This window comes from Balaenoptera musculus, chromosome 14 (assembly GCF_009873245.2).
Source record: "Balaenoptera musculus isolate JJ_BM4_2016_0621 chromosome 14, mBalMus1.pri.v3, whole genome shotgun sequence".
In the NCBI taxonomy this organism is placed as follows: domain Eukaryota; kingdom Metazoa; phylum Chordata; class Mammalia; order Artiodactyla; family Balaenopteridae; genus Balaenoptera; species Balaenoptera musculus.
Window position 1 is genome coordinate 89,961,844 of NC_045798.1, and position 20,969 is coordinate 89,982,812.

The following is a 20,969-nucleotide window of genomic DNA, read 5'->3' on the forward strand; positions in this document are numbered from 1 at the left end:
CTGTCTCCCCTGGGTTTCACCGTGACTGGGTGTTGAATTTCTTCATCGCCTTATCTGTGTTGACCTCAAGCTCACGCAGTTTTTCTTCTTTGGCCTGTTACTTGAGTCGTATTTCCCTTGTAACTGGAGTAGCATTTCTCTCACTGCTTTCAAGAATTTTTCTTCCTTGTCTTGAATTGCAAATTTGATGGTGATGTGTCTTAATATGGATGTGGGCGTTTATCCTGTTCTGGATTCACTTAAGAGTCTCGAATCTGAAAGCTTCACGTCTTTTTGGCCAAATTTGGGGCATTTGTTTCCGGCCACTATTCTTCAAGCACTTCTTCAGCTCTGCGTGTTTCTCCTCTCCTTCTGGGGCACCAGTGACAGGAACGTGGACCCTCACTGTCATCACGTGGGCCTGAGGCTGTGTGCGTTTTTCCTCTTCAGTCTGTTTCCTGTCGTTTGCATGGAGTACTTTCTAGGGCATCTTCAGATTCAGATCTCCTTCCCTCTGTTCCCTCCGTCGCGATACTGAGCCCACCCAATGCATGTGTTTGTTTGTTTTCACTTCTAAAATTTCCATTTGGTTCTTCTTTTTATCTTCTATTTCTTTCCTGAGGCTTTTTGTTTCTTTCGTTTATTTCAAGTGTGCTTATAATTGCTTATTGAAGCATTTCTTTTTATTGCGGATACTTTGGAATCTTCGTCAGACAGTTCTGTCATTTCTGTCACCTCAGTTGACATCTCCTGATTGTCTTTTTTCAGTCAGCTGGAGATCTTTCTGGCTCTTGGTGTGACAGGTGGTTTTCAGTTGAAACCTGGAGACGGGCTCTTTCTGAGAGTCTGGGCCTTGCGGAGACCTTCTGTTCAGCTGGCTTTTGTAGGCTGTGCTCCCGCCGCAGAAGCTATAAGATACCTCCTCACCCCTGCCGGGCCGGGGCCGAAGTCCAGGGTCCCGCTCGGCCTCCGCTGACGCCGGCCTGGGGGTCACTGTTACTGCCGGGCAGCCTTGGGGGTGCGGGGTCCACGACAGTCTGACGCCTCCCGGTTTTGGCAGGTGGGTGGGCTCCACTGACACCGCAGCGCTTCACGGACCTGCTTAGAAAATGTGGAACGAGGATCTCGGGCCAGGCAGGGTCCACACACTTGACACCGGAAGCATGACTCAGGGGAAGAAAACTGATCAGGCGCTTCCTCCAAGCGAGAAACCTCTGCTCTGCCAGCGACTCCGCCGCCAGCTCCGTGACCGCTGGCCGGGAGTGGGGGGGGGCAACGGGGCGAGGCAGCAGGCGGGGCTGCGCGGTGGGTCAGGGCGAGGCAGCAGGCGGGGCTGCGGTCCGGTCCGGTCCTGTCCTGGAGGCTGCGGCTGCTCCTGAGCCGGGCCGCCCGCGGGTGTGTCCAGTTGCCGGTTCCCGGGACGAGGAGCAGGAAGCACCGGGGAAGCCACCGCGGGGCCTGGGGCTCCGGCTGTGCGTGCGGAGCCGATTCAGGAACCACAGGGAATCTGCTCGATCGCGTCTCGCGGCGCCGTTCCCGTGGGGGGGAGACGTGCGAGCAGGGGGCGGGGAGCTGCGAGCTGGCCCTCCGGCCGTCGGTCCTGGGGGCTTCGTCGACTGGGGTTCACCAGGTTAGAAAGCAAAACCGAGACGCCTTTAAAATACTCGCTTTTTTCACTCATCTCAAAAGAGCAATAAACCACTGCACATTAACACTGTTTTAACGAAGAAAAACTATTCTCCAAATCGCGAAGGGCGGCTCATCTGCATTTCTGTGAATCTCTGGCGTAGCGGAAGACAGGGTTCCCATCTGCCTCCTGGTCCGCCTGGTGTGACCTGCCATCCGGTGGGGACGCCGGAGGGAGTTCTGGCCTCGCCCGGTGTGTCTCTAGAAGAGGGAGGATCTTGCGAATGCCCTCAGGGGGTTCTCAGGAGCCCCCAACGTGGTGGCCGATTTTCAGCATCTTCCACGTGGAAGAACATCCTGCCTTTTCAGGTGCTTGTGCGCAGCTCAGGCTGAGCCCACACCCCACTGCCCTGAGGACCAGTCGGCCCCCGGGCCCATGAGCCTTCCGTAGGGGGTGTACGTGTTCTCACCTTCCCTGTGCTGGGTCTGAAGGGAGGCTGTGCTAGTAAAAGGGTGCTTCTGCCGTTTTCCATATTCGTAAGAGGAGCTCTGGTTGGTGGGGTGACGGGGAGTGGGTGTGGGCTGAGGTGCAGCCTGATGCCCAGGTCAGAAGGCAGGGCAGGAAGCTCTTAGGCTGCGTGAATACGTGGCGGCGGCAAGGCGGGCGGGGGCTGGGGACAGAGCCTGACTTGGGAAGAAGCAGGGGTCAGCGGTTTCTGGGTGGTCCTTCATGTTTCTGCGTCAGAAATCTTAACCACCATCAGATAGTATGTGGTTAGCCCAGTACAGGTGCTTCCTTTCAGTTTCGTGATTCAGACTTATTACCACCGTTTTTCTTCAGAGTAACAAGGTTTTGCTATGCCGTCTTCAGCTTCCTGGTGGCCGTGAGGTGCCCACGGCCAGCTCCAGAGGAAGGCGCCCGCTTCACGAAGCCCCTTAAGTTCTGAGGCCGTCACGGGCACTGCCCCTTGTTGGGGACCTGACACGGGATGAGAGCGTGTGCGGGGGACAGGGGCGCTCTGGGGTCTGTTCCAGGTGGAACGGAGAGGGTAGCTCAGAGGACAGTCACTGTCACGCCAGCCTGGGCTCGGCTCCAGGACAGAAGCGTTTTGGGAACAGAAGGTTGGCTCCTCATGCAGTGTTGGTATTGAATAGTTTAATAAAACCACACGCGTGACCCTGAACGTTCCTGTCTTCTGTGGACGGACGGACTTTCACTGCAGCCCCGGGCACTCTGTTTCTTAAATTCACCATCACGTCATGTCCACTTTTATAGCCCGCACGTTACAGAAGTGGTTTGTTTCGTGAAATCTTATGGCTGCTTGATCTTACTTTGAGGGTGAGTAGCACTCCGGCTGGTTTCTGGGCGAGTGTTCACCGTCTCTCTTCACCTTTGCCCTTTGCTCTCAAATGAGTCCCGCCAGGCGGATGCTCTGGACAGTGCAGTTTGTTGATGGGAGGAGCTAAGTGTGCACTTTTAGCCCGAAGGAGGGCGAGCCTGACCGGCCCGCAGCCTGGCTGGACCAGCAGGGATTTGGTTTCGTAAACAAACCCAGATCAAGCCTGAGTAGGTACCGTCCACGAGACAGCGTGTGTTTCCACAGCTGGGATATCGTGTGTGTGTGTGTGTGCGTGTGTGTTTACCTATCCCGAGAGTCGGGAATCTGATTCAGGGCTGGAAAGGTGACCTCAGACAACTCTCCTCATGTAGGGCCTGTGAAATTCCTTTCAGAGCGGTTCAGCCACATCACCAGCAGACGTTTGGTGAAGACTTGCCGGCTAATCAAGGTGGAGAGCAGCCTGGTCCTTCGGGAAGGAAGCGCCAGCCCAGCATGTCGGAGACCATGCCACTGTACACGCTGTGCAAGGAGGACTTAGAGAGTATGGACAGAGAGGTGAGCCCCGGCCCAGCCGCAGCGCGCCTCGCGTGCGGCCTCAGCCTGGCCTTCTGGTCTCCACGGGACGCGTGGGAGAGGAGGTGACGACAGCGGGAAGTGACCAGTCGGTGTACTGGCAGCGTAGAAGGCGGGTTTCTGCTCCCCCTTCCGCCCCGGCGCCCACGGCGGTGTCTGGCGTTGTCGCTAACAAGGGGGCTCCTGGCGTCGAGTGGGTGGGCGCCAGGGGAGCCGCCAAGCAGCCTGCGGTGCCCGGGCGGCCCCCGCGTCCTCAGGGCCCAGGTCGAGACACCCTCTGCACTCTCAGGTTGCACGTAGGTTTTGAAGCACACCCAGATCGTGACTGGGAATTGGCTGTTACACCACTAACAGGTTTCAGGCAACGTGGGTAGAAGTGGTGTTTTGTTCTAAATGCTTAATTGTGGGAATAATGATAATAGGACCCAGAATCCGTTCTGAAGTGAAGATTAAGTACAGAGGGGATTCTCCTTAGGACCAGAACAAAACTAAACTACAGATAATTTTGCAAGTCAGCTGTTTGTCTGTGGCCCACGGAGGAAGCAGTGGGAGCGCCCGTCAGCCTGCCCTTTGTCCCTCTCGCCCTGTGTCCCGTGCCCGCCCCAGGCCCTGTGTGCCCCTGATCCATCCTAGGTCAGGCCCCTCAGAGGAGGCCCCAGCCTGTGGAAGGCGGCTTGGGCAGCATGGCTCTGGGGCTGTGTTCTACGCAGGCGCCGTCGTGGACACCACACCTCACGTCCCACTAAACGGAGCTGGGCCCGGATCAGGACCGACATTCCTCCGGCCCTCAGATCTGCATCTTAGAGGCAGACAGCTCCCACAGCCACTCAGCCACTCGTACTGTGCAGACAGAAGTTGTCCTCGGACCATTGCGGATGCCAGGGAGAGCCCTGAGGACAGAGATGCATTTCAGCTTACTTCCAGCGGTAGCAGAAGAATGTTATATTCAGTATAGAATCCTACCAGCAACTCAGACCATCATCTTTAGATGATAATTTATCCCGTGACGCTTAAACCTGCTTTCAGATGTGCCGAATTTCTCTATTTGCTGTTTTCTGCCTTTTTGAGCATTTAGCCAGTACACTGCTGGGGTTTGTTCATAAAAATGTTTTCTCCTAGAAAAATTTCTTTATCCGTAAGCCTGTCTTCTTGATCTGGGATGTTCCTTGTTCTCCGTGAGGGAAGCTGGCTGCTGGGGGTGGGCGGGGGACAGCTGGACACTCACTTCTCTCCTCCTGCCCACCCCCTCACCCCAGTCCCCCCAGGCGGACGGGGCGGGTTCGCTGCTGGACCGCTGCACAGACACAGTTCAGTTCGTCAAGCAGCGGCCACAATCTCGCCACTTGTTTGTTGCACATCAAAGGGTGTCGAAATCTTAACATGAAATAAGTGTTAAATACACTTCCCACCACTCTGAAACCTGACTTTTCTTTCAGAAATGAAAATTAGCCTTAAAACCTTAGATTTGACTCTTCAGGAAGAAAGGTTTTGAAGGAGAGAGAAATCCTGGACTTGGGATGCCAGCGAACATGGCTGTCGTTTTATAAATGAGGGAACCAGGGGTTGGTGTCCAGCGGTGCTCAGGGGGTCCTGCTCGATTCCCGGTGACATCTGGGCCCCAGAGGGACCGCTCGGTCAGTGCCGGGCGCCAGGTGACCAGGGGAGCGGGCGCCCGGCTCCCCATCTTCCCTGCGTGGCAGGGCGGGGGCCGTGTGGGGCTTTAGGATTCGAGGCCGGACAGAGCTGGGCAGAGACCGTGTCCACCACCTGCAGCTCTGCCCAGAGAAGACCAGGCTGTGGTCCCCAGGGCCGCACGAAGGACGGGAGGTCCCCGTGGAGCCGCAGCAGGCGGCTGAGGCCAGAGAGGTGTTCCCTCCCCGTAAAGCTCAGGGAAACGGGACTACTGACGAGGGTGCTGCCTGTGGGCTCCTCTGGGCAGTGGCTCTGAGCCTCTTGTAGTTGTAGTTTACTCCACCAGAGGGGGCTCTTCAGGTGGGCCGGGACCGGCAGCGACAGCTGCTTGTCTGCTCTACGCTTTGAGGACCACGTCTGCGGGCTCCACAGCCAGGGCGTCCCAAGCACAGACGCCTCTCCCAGCCCCCAGCCGCCCCGAATCCTTCATTTCCAGTGTCAGCTCCTCTCACCAAAAGGCACATCTCACCAGCCCCAAGGTGTCCCGTACCTGCAGCCTGCACCTAACCCTGATCAGGAATGCCGCTGTCCTTGTATCACGCCCCGCGCAGGCTGGCATTTCACATGAGCATCTTGCAGACCCAGAATCTGAGCAGCACCTCCTCGTTGCTTTTTTCAAAGAAGCAAAAGCGTACGCACATCTGGTGTGATCACCGCTGTCTTTGTCTTGTTGATGCCAGATGGTTGTCTTTGCGTATTTTGGTTCACGTGAAAAAGCTGTTTGCCGAGTAGAGGCCCAGCAACTCCCCGTCTGCCATGGTTCAGGCGGAAGCGGTGGCGGTGTGGCCTCTGTGCGTGCAGCCCGCGTGCGGACTTTGGGCAGCAGTTCCCTTTCAGCCCCGCGGCAGCCTCCTTCAAGGAGGTGATTGTGGACTTTATTTGATAGTTTGGGGGCATGCTTTGTTTCTGTTGATACGTAGGTCTGTTTGGACCAGCGAGCACCATCCGTCAGCACAGCGAGTTCCTGTCTCATTTCCCATTTATGGACATTAACACGTTTCACTGGAGAAATTGAGACCTCAGGCACAGGTTTGCTATCTTGTGGGTTAAAGCCTTTGATACGCAGTAACCGAAGTGTCCGAAGGTGGTCCGTTGACCCCGAGAGGCCACCGCTGCACACGTGGGTGGCAGTTTCAGCCTGCTGCCCTCGCTGCCGTGGTCCATTTTGCTGCGCATGTCATGGGGCTGTTGCCCCAGGGGGATCTGCAGACCTGCTTATCCCACCCCTGACGGCGGGTCCGCTCTGTGCTGGTGGCAAACACTGCCTTGTGAGGATTATGTTCTGAATAAAATAGGCACATTTTCCACGAGCTTCAAAACATTGAGAAGAAGCCAGGTGATCCCAGAAGCTACTTGAAGACCCAGCTTCGGGGACTTCGGAGGCTAGAGCAGGCGTGGTCCAGCAGCATTTGGGTTTGTGTTCAAAAGTCAGGGCCATTAGCACATTCGCGATTCTTTGCGCAAATTAATGATTCTTAGGATTGATGTGGTCTTCCATTCTGCGTGGTTGCCATAAAGCTGTCATTTCCCAGAGGCGGTGGCGTCTTCTCACAGCATGCTTTTGCTGGTGATCAGTTCCGTCAGCACGTGTTTTTGTTACTAGCAGATGCACAAGGAAAGCGTGGGAAGTTCTCACAGCGCCTGCCGTGCGGCGTCTGCTCAGCTGGAGGTGTCCAGTTAGCACGATGCACCAGCGGCGCACACGTCGGGGAGCAGAGGGGAGCGGAGGCGGGCGCGTGTGGACGGCGCCCTGTGGCCCCGCCCCCCGGCCAGTGCAGGGCTGGACTCTGCCTCTGGCGCGCTTGACGCGGCTGCATCTCACGGCTGCAGGCGCGCTGAGCTCACGGCACACCTCCCTCCTCTGCCACCTTCCTGCGCTACTCTCGCTCTGCGGTGGCCCGCGTGTGCGGGCGTGTGCGTGCGCGTGTCCCCTGTGCTGCCTCGGCTTCCGGCTCCGTTTCTGCTCCTCCCGCTTTTTCTGTCTTCGACTCTTTGTTAGAAGTCGATCCCAGCCGTGCTGGGTGTGGGGCGGACGGCACTGCAAAGGCGTGAAACTCCCGTCGCAGTCCCCGGCCGGCAGGACAGAGCTTTCCGTCTTAGCCCGACTGGGCTGGTCACCTGCTAAAACACAAAGCCCTGTTCTCCAGAGCTTCTACCGGGACATAATATTCAGGATGTCCAGGACACGATTTAACAGTTACTCAACACACGAACACGGGAACGGGCCATTCCCAAGAGAGTGACAGCAGGCGCCTACCCGGATAGCCCAGACGCTGGGGTCATCAGACCAGCACTACAGCAGCGGGCGTGGCCGTGGCCGTCGGGAGAGGCAGAGCCTTGAAGAGAGTGCAAACCACGAAGAAGAGCCACGTGGAGACAGGGCCGGACACGCGCTCAGGCAGATGCCCTGAAACTCACCAGGAGGACCCCTGGTGACGGGCGTGTCGAGGAAAGATTAAGTGAACTTGAAGACAGGGTTACGGGAATCACCCTGAGGAACAGCAGGAAAACAGACCGGGCAGAGGGATCAGAGTCTCAGGGACGCCGGGGTCAAATCAGAAGTTGAATGTTTGCGTCGTCCGAGTTCATAAGAGGGAGAGATCGGTGCAGAAAAAATACTTGGGGAGATAATGGCTGAAAACCTCAAATTTGGCGGAAGACTTAAATTTACTGCCCTTGATGGCATAAACTAGTTTGGCCAGTTGTGGAATTTCTTCAAAGGCGGTCACGACTCCTTCTCCCCTGGGATGGAAGCGGGCTGTGCGAAAGGCCGGCCCAGCGGGACACAGACGGTCGCGGGGTGGGGGTCGGGGTTGACGCCCACTTGCCTCCCCCCCCCCCCGCATGTGGGCTCCCTGAGCTGACGTGAGGCCAGAGCACGCGTTGCTCGGGTACTGGGTGTTCTTACCGCGTGTTTTAGGAGCAGTACGTGTCTGCAGAGGTTTAATGGTTAGTTTTCACGACCACCTGAGTCTTCTCCTCCCTTTGTCTTCGGCCCCTTTGCTTGTCCGGGCTCGCCCTGTGGTCCCGTTTCTGTCTGTGCAGCCTGGTCAGCCTCGACTCCCGTGTGAGGTCGGTTCTCTTCCCGGGACTGCATCCGAGCCCGAGGCGGGGCGGGCGCTCCCGGGCGGGCCGTCAGGGTCAGTGTGGGGGACAGGCTCCCGAAGTCAGCGTGTCTTACCGCCGTGCCGTGCCATCTGGGCGTCAGGAGGCGGGCAGCCCCGCAGTCGCTGCTGGGGACTCCAGGTGTTTTGAGGTACCGCGTTGGGCTTTAGGAGAAATACTTGAGATTGAAGATAACGCACGTGTGGAAACAGCACGTTAGTATGCCGACAGTGAGGGAGAGGCACGTCCTAGCCCGGCTCTCGCTCCCCTGGGGGCCTGTTCCGCAGACTCTGCTGGGCCGGCCCGTGGCGGGCAGGTGGGTGCCGAGCACGCGGGGACCGTCGGGGGCAGACGGCTGCCCGAGGCCCGGCCACCGGGGCGCTTCCTGCGAAACGCGGGGCTCTGTGGGCCCCGGGAGAGCGTCCCCTCCGCGGCCGCCGAGGGGACAGCAGACTCTGGTGGTGTCTGCCTGAAGCGTGAAGTCTAGACAAGGGTCGACCACGCGGGTGTGTGCACGGCTGCCTTCTGGTCCCCTTTTCCACATCACGGGAACGTCATTGGAGAAAGTTAAGTTTAATAGGCTCGGTACTGCTTTCGGTTTTATTTCGTGAGAATGCAGCATATTAAGGAGAGTGACCAGGACGTTTGTTCTTCTGGCCAAGAGAGAAGTACGTTGGTGTTGGTCCAAAGACCCTTCAGGTGGTATCATTTCCACCTTACCAGAAGCGCGTTGCCTGAGACCAGAGCTTAGAATTCACGCACGTGGTCCTTGGAGGCGTGTCCTCTTCACGGGCGGCGCTGTTAGTCGCTTAGAGTAGCTCACTCGTGCTCTCGCTGCGTCCGGTTCCCTCCCTCTGCAGGCAAAGCAACAGAATGGTGGGAAGAAGAAAGTGCTGGCACCAGGGCTGGGACGAGGCGTGTCCCCTCTGGCCGTTCTTGGCCTGGACTTGCTCTGTTTCCATTTCTTCTGTTTCTCCCTTGTCTGCCTCACCTCCATGGGTCAGAAGCTGAGATGAGTTTCACTAACTCTTCACGATCCTGCATCTTCCAAGTCGATGGGTGGAAACATTCCCAAGAGCATTTGATGTCATTCGTACTTGCCCTTTGAGAGATTTCAGTACTTGAGGAAAAAGTGAATTTTGTATTTCTCTTCACATACTTGCTTTTAGATTTTCCCTTAATTAAGATTTTGAAATATTTACACGAGCATTTTTAAAACAACATTTACGAAGTAAATGGTTCATTGCAGATCCCTGTTCTTCAGGAAGGGCAAAGTTGTCCTCGTGCAGAGCTCTATATGAGGGAAGCCGCGGGGAGAGCACACCAGGCAGGGTTGAGGTGAGACCAGACCTCCTGCGGGATGAGCCCACGCTGTCCACCAGGCCTGGTGCTAACGCCACCAAGGCGCGAGCCCTTCTGGGGGGCCTGGCACGCGGCCCAAGCTGGGGTCACCCCGCAGTCTCTGAGCTGCTGGGATGGCGTGCTTCGGGCAGATTTTAAACGACTGGCTTCTTTTAGTTCTTTCTTTTCCCCTGCAAAGATGGGATGTGGAGTTAAAGACCTGAAGTGTTTTCAGAGCAAAATCTGACAGGAGGTTTGCTTATCAAAATGAAGTTAAGTACAGCCAACTAAATATACCAGTGAAGTGTAAGTGCCAATAACCTGTTAGAATTAGTACAATTAGATGCTTTTTGTTAAGTGCCTTTAGTTTAACCCGAGAGGATATAACGTGTGAGGATCTCGTGACCCCCGACGATAAAGCCAACGCTTTAACTGTCAAAGTGTTTCCGTATTTTAGCTTGTGAGGTCCGTGTGCGTCGTCCCTTCCTAAGCTGCGTGTTGATAGACTTGAAATTGGATACAGGGGTTCAAAGGCGTCAGCCTTGGCCTGAGCGCGCAGGGTGTGGCGGGTGGTCCCTGGGCAGGGCTGCTCTGTAGAGGCGGTGTCCCCCCCGCCCTCGAATTTAATCAGAGGGTTGAAACCCGGTCTGTCCCGTTTCCGGTGCCTGCCCCGAGGTGTCCCTGCCATGCACCGCGAGTCCGCGACTCTCCCAGGGAAGCGGGCCCGGGCGGGCCCGGTAGCGCCACGGGGAGCAGCCGGTGTGCAGGGCACGCGCCCAGGAGGGTGCTGCGGGCGCGGGAGGGGCGCCGCGGGGGCATCCCCTGGTCGTCCTGGGCTCTGGGCCCCACGGGAGCCTCCCGGACTCAGGGCTCAGGTAGAAATGGGTGCTTTGCTGGAAGAAGCCAGAGTTCCCGTGAGTGAGGTGCGCCTAACGGCCTTCTTTGCTTGGCGTGTCTTAGCTTGGTAAAGTGGCCATCCCATCCCCGTAGTTTACAGTTCAGAAAGCCCAAGAGCCTGCGTGGGCGCGGCCCTCGTCCCCCCCGCCGGCCGCCCTCGGTCTCTCACGTGCCGCGCGGCCCTCGTCCCCCCCGCCGGCCGCCCTCGGTCTCTCACGTGCCGCGCGGCCCTCGTCCCCCCCGCCGGCCGCCCTCGGTCTCTCACGTGCCGCGCGGCCCTCGTCCCCCCCACCGGCCGCCCTCGGTCTCCCACGTGCCGCGCGGCCCTCGTCCCCCCCCCGCCGGCCACCCTCGGTCTCTCATGTGCCGCGCGGCCCTCGAGTGCTGGCTGTTGGTTCCAGCCTTGCTGTGCTGGAGCTGCAGGGGGTCGTTCCCTGAGCGTTTGGTGGACGGTCACTCTTGCTCGGTTGACCAGGGGTGTGGCAGTGCCCGCCTGGCTTGCCCTGAGACCTTCACCCCCAGCCGCAGCCAGCAGTCGAGAAACACAGGACGCGCACGGCCCACGGGACTCCCCGACGCCAGACGCAGTCGTAAATGGGGGGTCCCGGGTTGTCACGCGTCCTTCTGACCAGCCGGCCGCCTGTCGGTTCCCACGCCCCTGCCGGGACGGCTGAGAACTTGGGAAACGCGGAATCGGGCACGTGGTCGAGGCCTGACGGGCAGCGGGTGAGGGGCACACGGGTGAGGTCGGGAGGGTCCCGGCCAGAAGCTCCTGAGCCCTGTGCCTTGGGGGTTCTAGGGAGGCTTCCTGGGGGCAGGGTGGGGCGGGAAGGTCCAGGCCGCTCATCCGCTGGTGCTTCTGGGTGAGCGGCCCCGCCCCGGAGTCCACCACGGTCGCCTCGTTAGAGCAAAGGAGCTCCCTCGTCCGGGAGACTCCGGGGGTTCGGGAGCTCTGGCTGGGAGCCGGCGGCAGAGCCCGGTGAACAAACCCCTTGTCGTTTCGCACACACGAAGCGGCGTCACAGATCCAACTTGTTAGGTCATGACCCCGCTCTGAGGCCCTAAGAACGTAGTTATGCTAGCTGACGGGACGTGGGGTCTCTGCTCCTTCCTGGGAAAGGTGCTGGCGGGTCCGTGTTCAGGAAACAGGGGCCCTCCTCCTCGCGCCACTGCCTTCCTCTCTCCAACGCCCCGTCCTCCGTCGTGGGCGTCAGGTGTCGTCGGGGCCCTGCCCCCTGCCCCCCAGCCGCCCTCCCTTGCCGTGTCCGTGAGCAGTTAAGCCTGAGGCCTGTCAGGGAAGGCAGATGCGCGGGCGCCCCACACGCGGCCGCGTGGGTCCCAGGACCCGGCGAGGTGGGCGCGGAGGAGGGACAGCCTGGGCCACCTCTGCCTCCCGTCGTCCACCCCGTGGGCCTTGTCCACGCTCCTCGGTGCTGTTTGTAAGCACCCCTCTCGCGGCAGGCCCCGTGTTGGAGCTTTACGACGTGTCCTGCGTGCTTAGTCACGGGAAGCGGGGCCCGTGCAGAAATCTGCGGTGGTGTCACTCCTGGGGGAGGGACCGTTGCGTGGATTCTTCAGAAAGGTGATCTTGTGCTGACTCTTGGCCCTTCGTCAGGTGGATGACATCCTGGGAGAGGGCAGCGATGACAGTGACAGCGAGAAGAGGAAGCCGGGAGATGCGGAGGAGCGGGAGCGGGGACCGCGGCCCAGGCGGCCCGAGGCCCTGGGGGCCCCAAGGGGGCCCACGCTCGGGTCAGCGCCATCCAGCGAGAGGAACGCGGCAGACGGCCGGGGGCCCAGGTGAGGGGGCCTGCGAGAGGAAGGGGGGCCGTCGGGGGCCCAGGAGAGGAGGGGGGGCCCGGGTGAGGGGGGGCCTGGGAGGTGAGGGGGGGCCTGTGCGCTGCCCCGCGAGTGCCAGACGCCTTCCGTGTTGATCAGTGCACTGTTGTTATCCTGTTGTAGCTTCCCAGTGTTGTTATGGACCACGACGTGCGGGTATCATTTTCAAGGCAGTAGTGAGGGGGTAAGAGACCTGAAGACGTCGGTCTGGGTGGTCCTGAGAGGGCAAAGGTCACTGTCCTGTTTCTGAAACATACAAAGCACGTGACAGGTTTTTTAGAGTATTACACTTGTGGTGCCATCGATTTTTATCGAGTGTGTTATGATTCAGTTACCACTTGGGCAGATGTAACTCCTCCCCTTCACAGAGTGCACAGTGTCTGTTGTCGGTGGTGGTTCGTGCCCAGGTGTGGTCCCAGCAGCCCAGGAGCCTGCGGGGGGGCTCCCCTCCCTGAGTCCCCGCCCGTGTCTGGAGGGCTGCTGTGTGTGGCCCCGGGACGGGACACGGCCGGGAGCAGCGTGCTGTCCACCGACGGCGGCCCCGTGCTCTGCGTCCGGCTGCGTGGCGTGTTCGCAGCCCCTGTGCGGGGTCATTGGTCTTCCCAGGGTTTCGAGTGTGCGGAGGCAGGTCGTGGTGAGAACTGGACCCCACGTGACCTCACGCGTGTGCAGGGCGTAGGCCGAGGGCAGCTGCCAACACCAGTGTCTGCTCTCGGGGTTACTCAGCTTGTTAGGACTGTAAGTTCTGACACTGAGTCAGGTAGGAGGGTGCGATTGTGCTTTCTTTTTTATTTTATTGTGTTTTACTTTATTTACTTATTGGTATGTATTTATTGATTGATTGATTGATTAATTGATTGATTGCCGTACCTCGCGGCATACGGGATCTTAGTTCCCCAACCAGGGATCAAACCTGTGGTAGGGGAGGGGTGGTTTCTTTCGGGATGATTCAAGGCATTATGTTTATTGTGTTCTCTATTTCTATTATCATTACTTTGTAATGTATGATGAAATAAGCATACAGTTCACCACAGTGCAGAATCAGTGGGAGCCCCGAGCTTGTTTTCACTTGCCACGCACTGATAGGGTTTTGATACGAGTCTGCGAGCCATGGATTCATTATGGTCTCTGTGCAGTCAAACCTCCCTGCTGATGAGAATCTGTATCTGCAGCCGCTCCCCAGCGCCAGCGTCACCGCCTCAGCTCTGCCTCAGATCAGCAGGCATTAGATCCTCATAAGGAGAGTGCAACCTAGACCCCTCGCATGCGCAGTTCCCCGCAGCGTTCATCTCCCTTGAGAATCCAATCTCGCCGCTGATCTGACAGGAGGCGGAGCTCAGGCGGTGATGCAGCGATGGGGAGCGGCTGTAAATACAGATGGAGCTTCGCTCGCTCACCCACCGCTCACCTCCTGCTGTGCGGCCCGGTTCCTAACAGGCCACAGACCAGTCCGAGGCCCGGGGGTTGGAGACCCCTGCCTTACACAGTTGTTTGACTCAGCTGCGTCTTCAGCCCAGTGCGAGGGCCCCCTGGGGCTCTCGAGGGATGTGGGGAGCCGGGGCCTCTCTGAGGAGTCCACTCCCAGAACCCCGGTTCCAGTGCTGCTGGGCTGCTCTGCGTGCCCGATTCTGTTTTCTCTGCCAAGTGAAGAGAAAGACATAAAGCCTTTTCTCTAAGACTGGGAAGGACGGGCCGGAGTCCTGGGGCCAGCGTCCTGCTTTGTCTCCACGGAGTCATCTGCCCACACGTGAAGCAGCTCAGGGCCACGCGGAGAAAGCCCTGCCCGCAGTGGTTTGGTGCTGCCGTCGGGGCCAGAGGCATGTGGCCTGCGTCCACTGCGGCTCCTGTCAGCCCTGCACGGTGCCAGGGAGTCCAGCGCCGGGGCCGGTGGCCTGGCGCGGGGCTGTGGTCCGCGCTGGGCCGGCGTGGGGCAGGTGGGGGGTGCTCAGGACCCCCCCCCCGGCCCCGGTCTCCTCGCCATCCTCACTGCAGCCGCCGTTTCACACCGTGCTGTAGGGCTTGACCTCAGTGGTGTGGGAATCTGAGATGAGGAGGACAAAGCCCAGGGTCCGCCGAGAGGCCGCCTCCCCCTTGGCGGCCACAGGGACCCGACCCCGCCTGCCCCTCCGCCGCTTGGCGTCTCCCTGCACCCGACGTCGAGTCTGCCCTGCGTCGGGGCTGAGGCGCCGTGATCAAGCTCGGGAGCTCATCCCTTTCTCTGCACAGAAGTTGGCGAATGTGGTTTCCGCGTATGTTTTATTCTTGTCAGTGGGCTGTAGGTGCAGAAGTGTGCACGCTTTGGATTTTCCCATAGTAGCGTTTTTATTTGAAATTAAGTCAGACGTGTTTGGGGGGTTTGTTTCTTGCCTGCGGAACATTTCGGTCCATGGCCTTTGCCGTGAGCGGTGGCGCCTTGCGCCCTGGATCGCGGCCTGGATTCTCCCGAGCGGTTGGCAGCACATCCTGCCGGCCTGAGTGGCCAGGCTCTTCTACGGGATCTTAACGTCACTGGAACTTGAAGGTGACTTCTGACGGAAGGACGGGCGTGGGGTTTTGGCTTGTCCACTGAGAACCGATCCACTCTTCTTTCAAATGAACAGACGTCAGACGCCCGTTTTACACACGGCAGCTGGAGGGGCACTTCCGCTCCTTGAGGTAGATCCCTGAGTAAGAAGTCAGGGCCGTTTGGCAGGCACTTGCCCGACAAGACGTCCACAGGCGTTGGAGACGCCCCCCTGTCCCCACCACTCGCAGGAGACGTGCGACTGGAGACTCGGCCTGGGGTCTCGTGTCCTGGGCGGTAGGCTTGGCCAGCGGAAGCCGGCTCTCTCTCCCGAAGACCGTTCTCTCAGTGCCAGAGGGTTTAGTCTCAGCACCTTCCCCGTCCCACCCGGCCCCGTGGTGAACTAGTCAGGAGCATGGCTCCACGTCCAAAGGCTAAACTCCTGACCCGAGTCCCGGGCTCCCGCCGCCCAGTACTTCTGCCGCCTCCCCTTCTCCACAGGGGCGCGGTGGCCGGGGTCCCAGCCGAACGTGTAGACAGACGGTGCGAAGGTGTGCAGAGGCCCTCACGCGTGAGAGCTGTTCTCAGTGCTGGGTGGTCGCCTAGGCAAGGCTGTCTTGACTACGCTGGGGAGGTTGGTCATTTCGAAGATGGAGGAGACGTGGGCCTGGTGTTTGTGACCAGAGAGCAGACCCAGCTGTGCTGCCGGGGTGGAGCCCGAAGGCCGCTTCTCAGCCAGCCCTCCACCTCCACCCTGTCGCTGCTTTGCCGTCAGACACCTTGTGTCTGCGCTGCCAGCTGGCGACCCTGGGACCAAGGTGCTTGGTTCAGGTTGTACGTTCCCCAGGCTGTGGCTGAGGAGCTGCCCTTCTGTTGCGTGGACACGTGGCTTCCCGTCGATTCACGTGTCGACTTGTGATGTTCAACCCGCCGTAGCCGACAGCACCGTGGTGACACCCTGGTGCCCCAGCCCTTTGCGTGTGCGAGGTCATCACACACGGTCGCTTTCTGCAGGCGGAATCGCCGAGGTCGGAAGGCCTTCGCGCTCTTGAGCTGGTAGCTGCTTCGAGTTGCCCTGCGACCGTGGAGGGTCGTGCCAATGGTGAGAGGGCTGGCTGTCCCCCACCCTCCCTGACACGGTGCTTCATGACGGCTTCTGGCCCCTGCAGCATGGCGGATAGAAAGCGGCGCTGTTTTAGGTGTGTGTGCCTTTCTCCCTCCCTGCGCTGAGCCCGCGCCCAAGGCTGGACCCCAGGGACGTTGCGCTGTTGGCGGGGGGCGGGGGGGGGGTAGGGGGGCCGGTGCAGCAGCTTCACCAGAACAGCCCCGCCCTGGGGGGAGGGGCGACCAGGGCCCGGAGTGGCCGCAGCGCAGTAACTAAAACGCCCAGTTTCCAGCAAAAAGAATCACGGGACGTCGGAGAGACAGAAGAATGATCCACAGACAAGACAGAAGAGGCCAGAGAAGCTGCCCGAGAGGGCGACCACGTCAGAGGAACAGACGGGGTACGTTCCCAGGGCCGCGGAGACTGAGAACCGCCGAAGGGTCCTGGGGACAGCATCTCAGACGGCACCGCCAGGCCCTCGGCGCGCACGTGGCAGGACTGCCGGGGGCGTAATGACCGGCACCTTCCCGAATGTGACGGGGGACACCATCGGACACATCCCGGGAGCTCAGGACCCGCCCCGGGTCAGCTCAGAGGTCCCCATCTGCACGCTTCACGGCGAAGATGCAGGAAGCCAAGACCCCTTTGTCTCGAAATAGGTGCCATCACCTGAGTTCTCAGGCTCTCCAGAAACAGTTGAAGAGAGAGACGTGGTCCGAACGATTTTTCCTTGGAATGCGCCCTTGCGCCCTCGCAGCCTGTGGCCCTGACCTGATCACACGCCCCGGAGCCCGGTGTCGTGTTACAGTAACCTACACGTGCATCTCTTTGAAGAGGCAGCAGAGCCTCCGCTGTCGTGAGGGGACGGGGCAGGCAGGAGCCCACGCGCGTCCTCTCTGCCTCGGGGTCCGGACGGCCTTCCGCGCCCCGGGGCAGGTGCTGCCCTGCACGCACGTGGGCACCTGCACACACGTACCTGAAACAGCTTTTGTTAGGTAAAATAGTGACCTTACCACCTGCCGTGCTGCTCTGTTCTTTTTCTTTCTGCCAAAAATACCAAGCTGGTTGTAACCAGCAATTTGAAAAATAAATGCATTGTGGACTGTTTGATCTTGTTGGCTAGACGCCAGTATAAAATAATAATGTGTGTTTATTTGCCGTAGTTGCTGAAATAATTGTGCATCGTATTAAACAGCAGACTTCAGGTGCGGGTCCACGTGCCTCTTTACAGCAAAGAGCTCAGAGGCTGGGACGTGAGGGAGGAGACGTGCATACGTGATTTACGTTCCTGTTCACGTTCTTGCTTTATTCCACGTTGAATCTGGGCCGATTCTTGAGCCTTAAATTTTCCCCAAATTAAATCTGTTAGCGTTTCTCTAGGGGACTGTGCTGTTGGTTGTGAAAACAAAATACAGTTATTGCACGTTCTGCTGAGAGGAAAGGAAACTTGTCTCAATTTTAGGCATTTATTATCCACGACTTGCCGCTGTGTCCAGTCTTTGAGGTGATTTTTAATTACTAAAACTTAATCGTGTTGGATATAGGAATACTCCAAACATTATTTAACCGAGACTGAAGGTTTTGCTCTTCCCAGCACAAGGCACTGTGGCCACTGTGGCCCCGACCCTGGTCCCCAGGCCCCCAGACGCGGCCGCACGAGTGGACACCGAGGTCCCAGAGCCTCTCCCGCGGGACCAGCCGCGTTTCAGCACAGTCGACGTTCGTCTCTCTGCACAGAGGCTGTGACAGCTGTGGGGTCCCGCCTGGCTGTTAGCTGGCGTCTCCCTGGGGGGTGGGGCGGACACCCCGTGCAGCCCATGCTGTCCCAGAAGGCTGCCCTGCAGCGGGGTCTCCAGATGCAGTGCAGGAGGTTTTATCAACGGGACGCCCCGGGATAAGCCTCCTAGGGGCCTGCGCCTCTCCCACCCTGGGGTCCCTCCCCGGCCCCCCTGCACCACCTGTGAGCCGCCCCCGCAGCAGAGCACCAGCCCCGGCGACGCAGCCGGGCGCCGTCCACTGACTCAGCCTCGGCCTCCTTGTTGAAGCACCTCGGGGTGCACGAGGGTCTCTGTACCCAGGCAGAGGGCCCGGCTCTTCCTGGACCCGGAGGCTTCCTCACCAGTGGTGGGACCCCTCCTCTTTGCCCTTGTACTTGGTGCTTCCTGGAAGCTCGTCCCCGCGGTGACCGGAAGACGGGGATCTGCTTTACGGCACGCACGGCACCCACCCCGGGGGCACCCAGGAGGCGGGACACACCGGAGGCGGAGGGCGGGCGGGGAGGAGCCTCGAGGACAGACCACGTCCCCACGTGCTCTCGGCGCCCACGTGCTCTCGGCGCCGCCGGCGGTGCAGCCACAAGCGGGGGCCGGGAGGGCGGGGTTTAGCCCCCCTCTGCCCGCCACCCGCAGCTGAGCACGGCTCAGGCCTGGGGGCTGACTCTTCTCTGCTCTCGTGTGTGTTATTGCTGCACACGCATGCGCACACGCGACCCCCAGTTCTGTCCCTGGGAGGCGGTGCTGGGCAGTGCCCCGTGGAGCGTGGGTGTCATTGGGGTTATCTGCAGTAGTTTGAACGGTAGAGGAGAAAGCGGTCTCTCTAAACTGTTCCCAGCTACACGTCGTTTCTAAGTTTATCTGTATGTTCACCACTCAGCGAAGGGGAATCGCGTGAGCGCCTCAGATTAATTATGCTTAACCCCATCTTTTGTTCCACCATCTCTCGCAAATCCAGAGTTAACCCTACAGTGTGAGTGAGGGGCTGGACCCTCGGGCCGCGTGTCTGCTCAGATTTGGCTGGAGTTGGCGAGGCCCGGGCGCCGTGTCCCAGCCGTGGCTTTGCTGTGCAACCACCTTGGTCAGTGTTTCTCCTGAAAGCGCATCACAGGGTACCACACGGCTCCGTCCTCTTGTCCAGACCCTGGCGCCCCCCCACCCGCCGTGTCGCTTCCCATCCGCCCCCCCTTCCTGCACCGACCTCCTCCCGGTGCCGACAGGACCCGAGAGGAGGGGTTTCCTTCGGGTTTACTCTCCCTTCCCTGTCCTCATGCGCACTGGGGGCCCAGCTGCAGCCGCCGGTGCTGATGAGCCAGGCCGGAGCGGCTAGCAGGGGCGGCGCCGGGTCGCGGTAATCGTTCACGTCCCCTTCGGGTCACGTGCTCCCTCGGGGCCGGGGTCGCTCTCCTCTGACTTCTGCCAGCCTCAGGGCTGAATGTGCTTCCTCACTGTCACCTTGATTCGCTTTTCAAATTACGTAGTAGTATCTTTTTCAGCGTTCATTGGTCCTTTTTTTTTGCCAACTGCGCTTTTCTGTTTGAGGAGTGTTTCTCACAATTAGGTTATTCCTTGTCTGTTGTAGAAATTTCTGTGCGTGTTATAGGTCTCAGGTTATAGACGTCATAGTCTTGCACGTCATTTTCCCAGTCTCGTGTGTGTCTGTGACTGCTTGAGATGCCTTTTGTGTCTCTAAGAGGTAAATCTTTTGGGGGGTTTCTTCCCTTCAGAAGGTTTCCCCAAACCATAGTAGTTCCTACGTAACTTTTCTTTTCGATAAATGGTGCGACGACAACTGTAAACTGTTGACCTCCAGATGCAGAATAATTAATCTGAGTCAGCAATGTACTCAGCAGTTAACTCAAAATAGATTTTGTAGACCTGAATGTTAAAACATACACCCGTCTGCTGGCGGCTGTCCCCGCCTCCCTTCCCAGCGGCTCGTCCAGCTCCAGCCGTAGCCCCGAGCTCGCTCCGGGCCCCTCCGTCTCCCGCCCTCACACATCCTGCGTATTTCGTTACCTGCCGGAGACGGAGGCTGCCCTGGTGCCCGGCCTGTGCTGTCCGGGCTGTCCCGGAAGCGTGGGGGCTGGCGGCCGCGGGGCCGGGGAGCGTGTGCGCCACGAGCGTCTCACGGCGCGTGTGCTTCCCTCGCAGGGGCCACAAGAGGAAGCTGAACGAAGAGGACGCGGCCAGCCAGTCCAGCGGCGCGTCCAGCTGCGAGGACGAGGAGGGGGGCAGCTCGGAGGCGGACGAGATGGCGGCCGCGCTGGAGGCCGAGCTCGGCGACCTCATGTGACCGCGGGGCGGGCTCTCGACTCACCTCCGTCCCGGGGGCTGCCCTCGGGGGGCTGCCTGTCCTCCAGAGGGACATGTCTGTTTGCAGAGCTCCACCTGCAGAAACACATTGTTTTGCAGAAATAGCTGTTTTTATAAGTTTCTCTACAAGAAAGCCTACTTGTTAAGGACAGCGGAGCAGGGAACGCGGCCATGCCAAAGATCCTGGGTGAGCCCAGCAGAGCCGCACAGCAGGACTGGAGTTTGCGGCTTGTTATCAGGAAGGGGGGTGGGGTGGGGAGGTGTTTTTCCTTTAAATACCGCAGCATATTACTTAGGGTGAAGGCTGGGCATCCGACCAGACAGAGGGGTGATGCAGCAGGAACCCAGCATCTTCCTGCTCTTTCACAACTGAAGCTACCAGAACATGCACAGGTTTCAAGTGAGGCCGCGCATCGGCGTGTGACGAGGACAGGCCTGGGGCCCCCAGCTGCCCCCGGGGCCCTGCAGCTCCCACGGGCGCCGGGACAAAGGGCCCTGCGCTCGCGGGCAGCCTTTGGCTCCTTTGCGAGATCGGATGTAAAGTTTTGTATATCTATTTCATACGTGACCCACCAAACAAGATTTTTCTTTCATTTAATAAAAGTCCCTTTTGTAAGCCTTCTTCTCTGCCCCGTTCCCTCTTCGCGGGATCCAGCTCTCACACCACAGCCGCCCCGTCCTGCTCCCCTCCAGGGAGCTCGCGGGGCAGATTCCTGGGTGAATGGCCAGGGCCTTGGACGCTGAAACAGAAAAGCAGATGATCCTCTCCAGCCAGTGTGTGGCGGTTAGTCTCTCCCTTACTGCACCAAAGCTTTAGGAATGCCAAGGACCGGTGTTATTTCTAATCACTAGATTTATCAAAATTTGATCTAAGACAGCCA

The 20,969-nt window shown here is 59.2% G+C and overlaps 1 protein-coding gene across 8 annotated transcripts in view; it reads left to right on the forward strand.

Moving 5' to 3' along the window:
- Positions 1 to 20,699, forward strand: part of CTDP1 (CTD phosphatase subunit 1) — a 50,230-nt gene extending 29,531 nt beyond the window's left edge. For 6 of the 8 annotated variants that reach the window (XM_036822862.1, XM_036822858.1, XM_036822860.1 and 3 more), the window contains 3 exons: positions 3,338 to 3,500; positions 12,169 to 12,353; positions 19,927 to 20,195. In XM_036822862.1, coding sequence (XP_036678757.1) covers positions 3,338 to 3,500; positions 12,169 to 12,353; positions 19,927 to 20,068 — 490 coding nt within the window. In that variant the 3' untranslated portion in view covers positions 20,069 to 20,195. Of the gene's footprint in view, positions 1 to 3,337; positions 3,501 to 4,228; positions 4,596 to 12,168; positions 12,354 to 19,926 lie in introns of those variants that run through there. The other 2 variants (XM_036822861.1, XM_036822865.1) reach the window with 2 other exon arrangements.
- Positions 20,700 to 20,969: the final 270 nt, after the last annotated feature.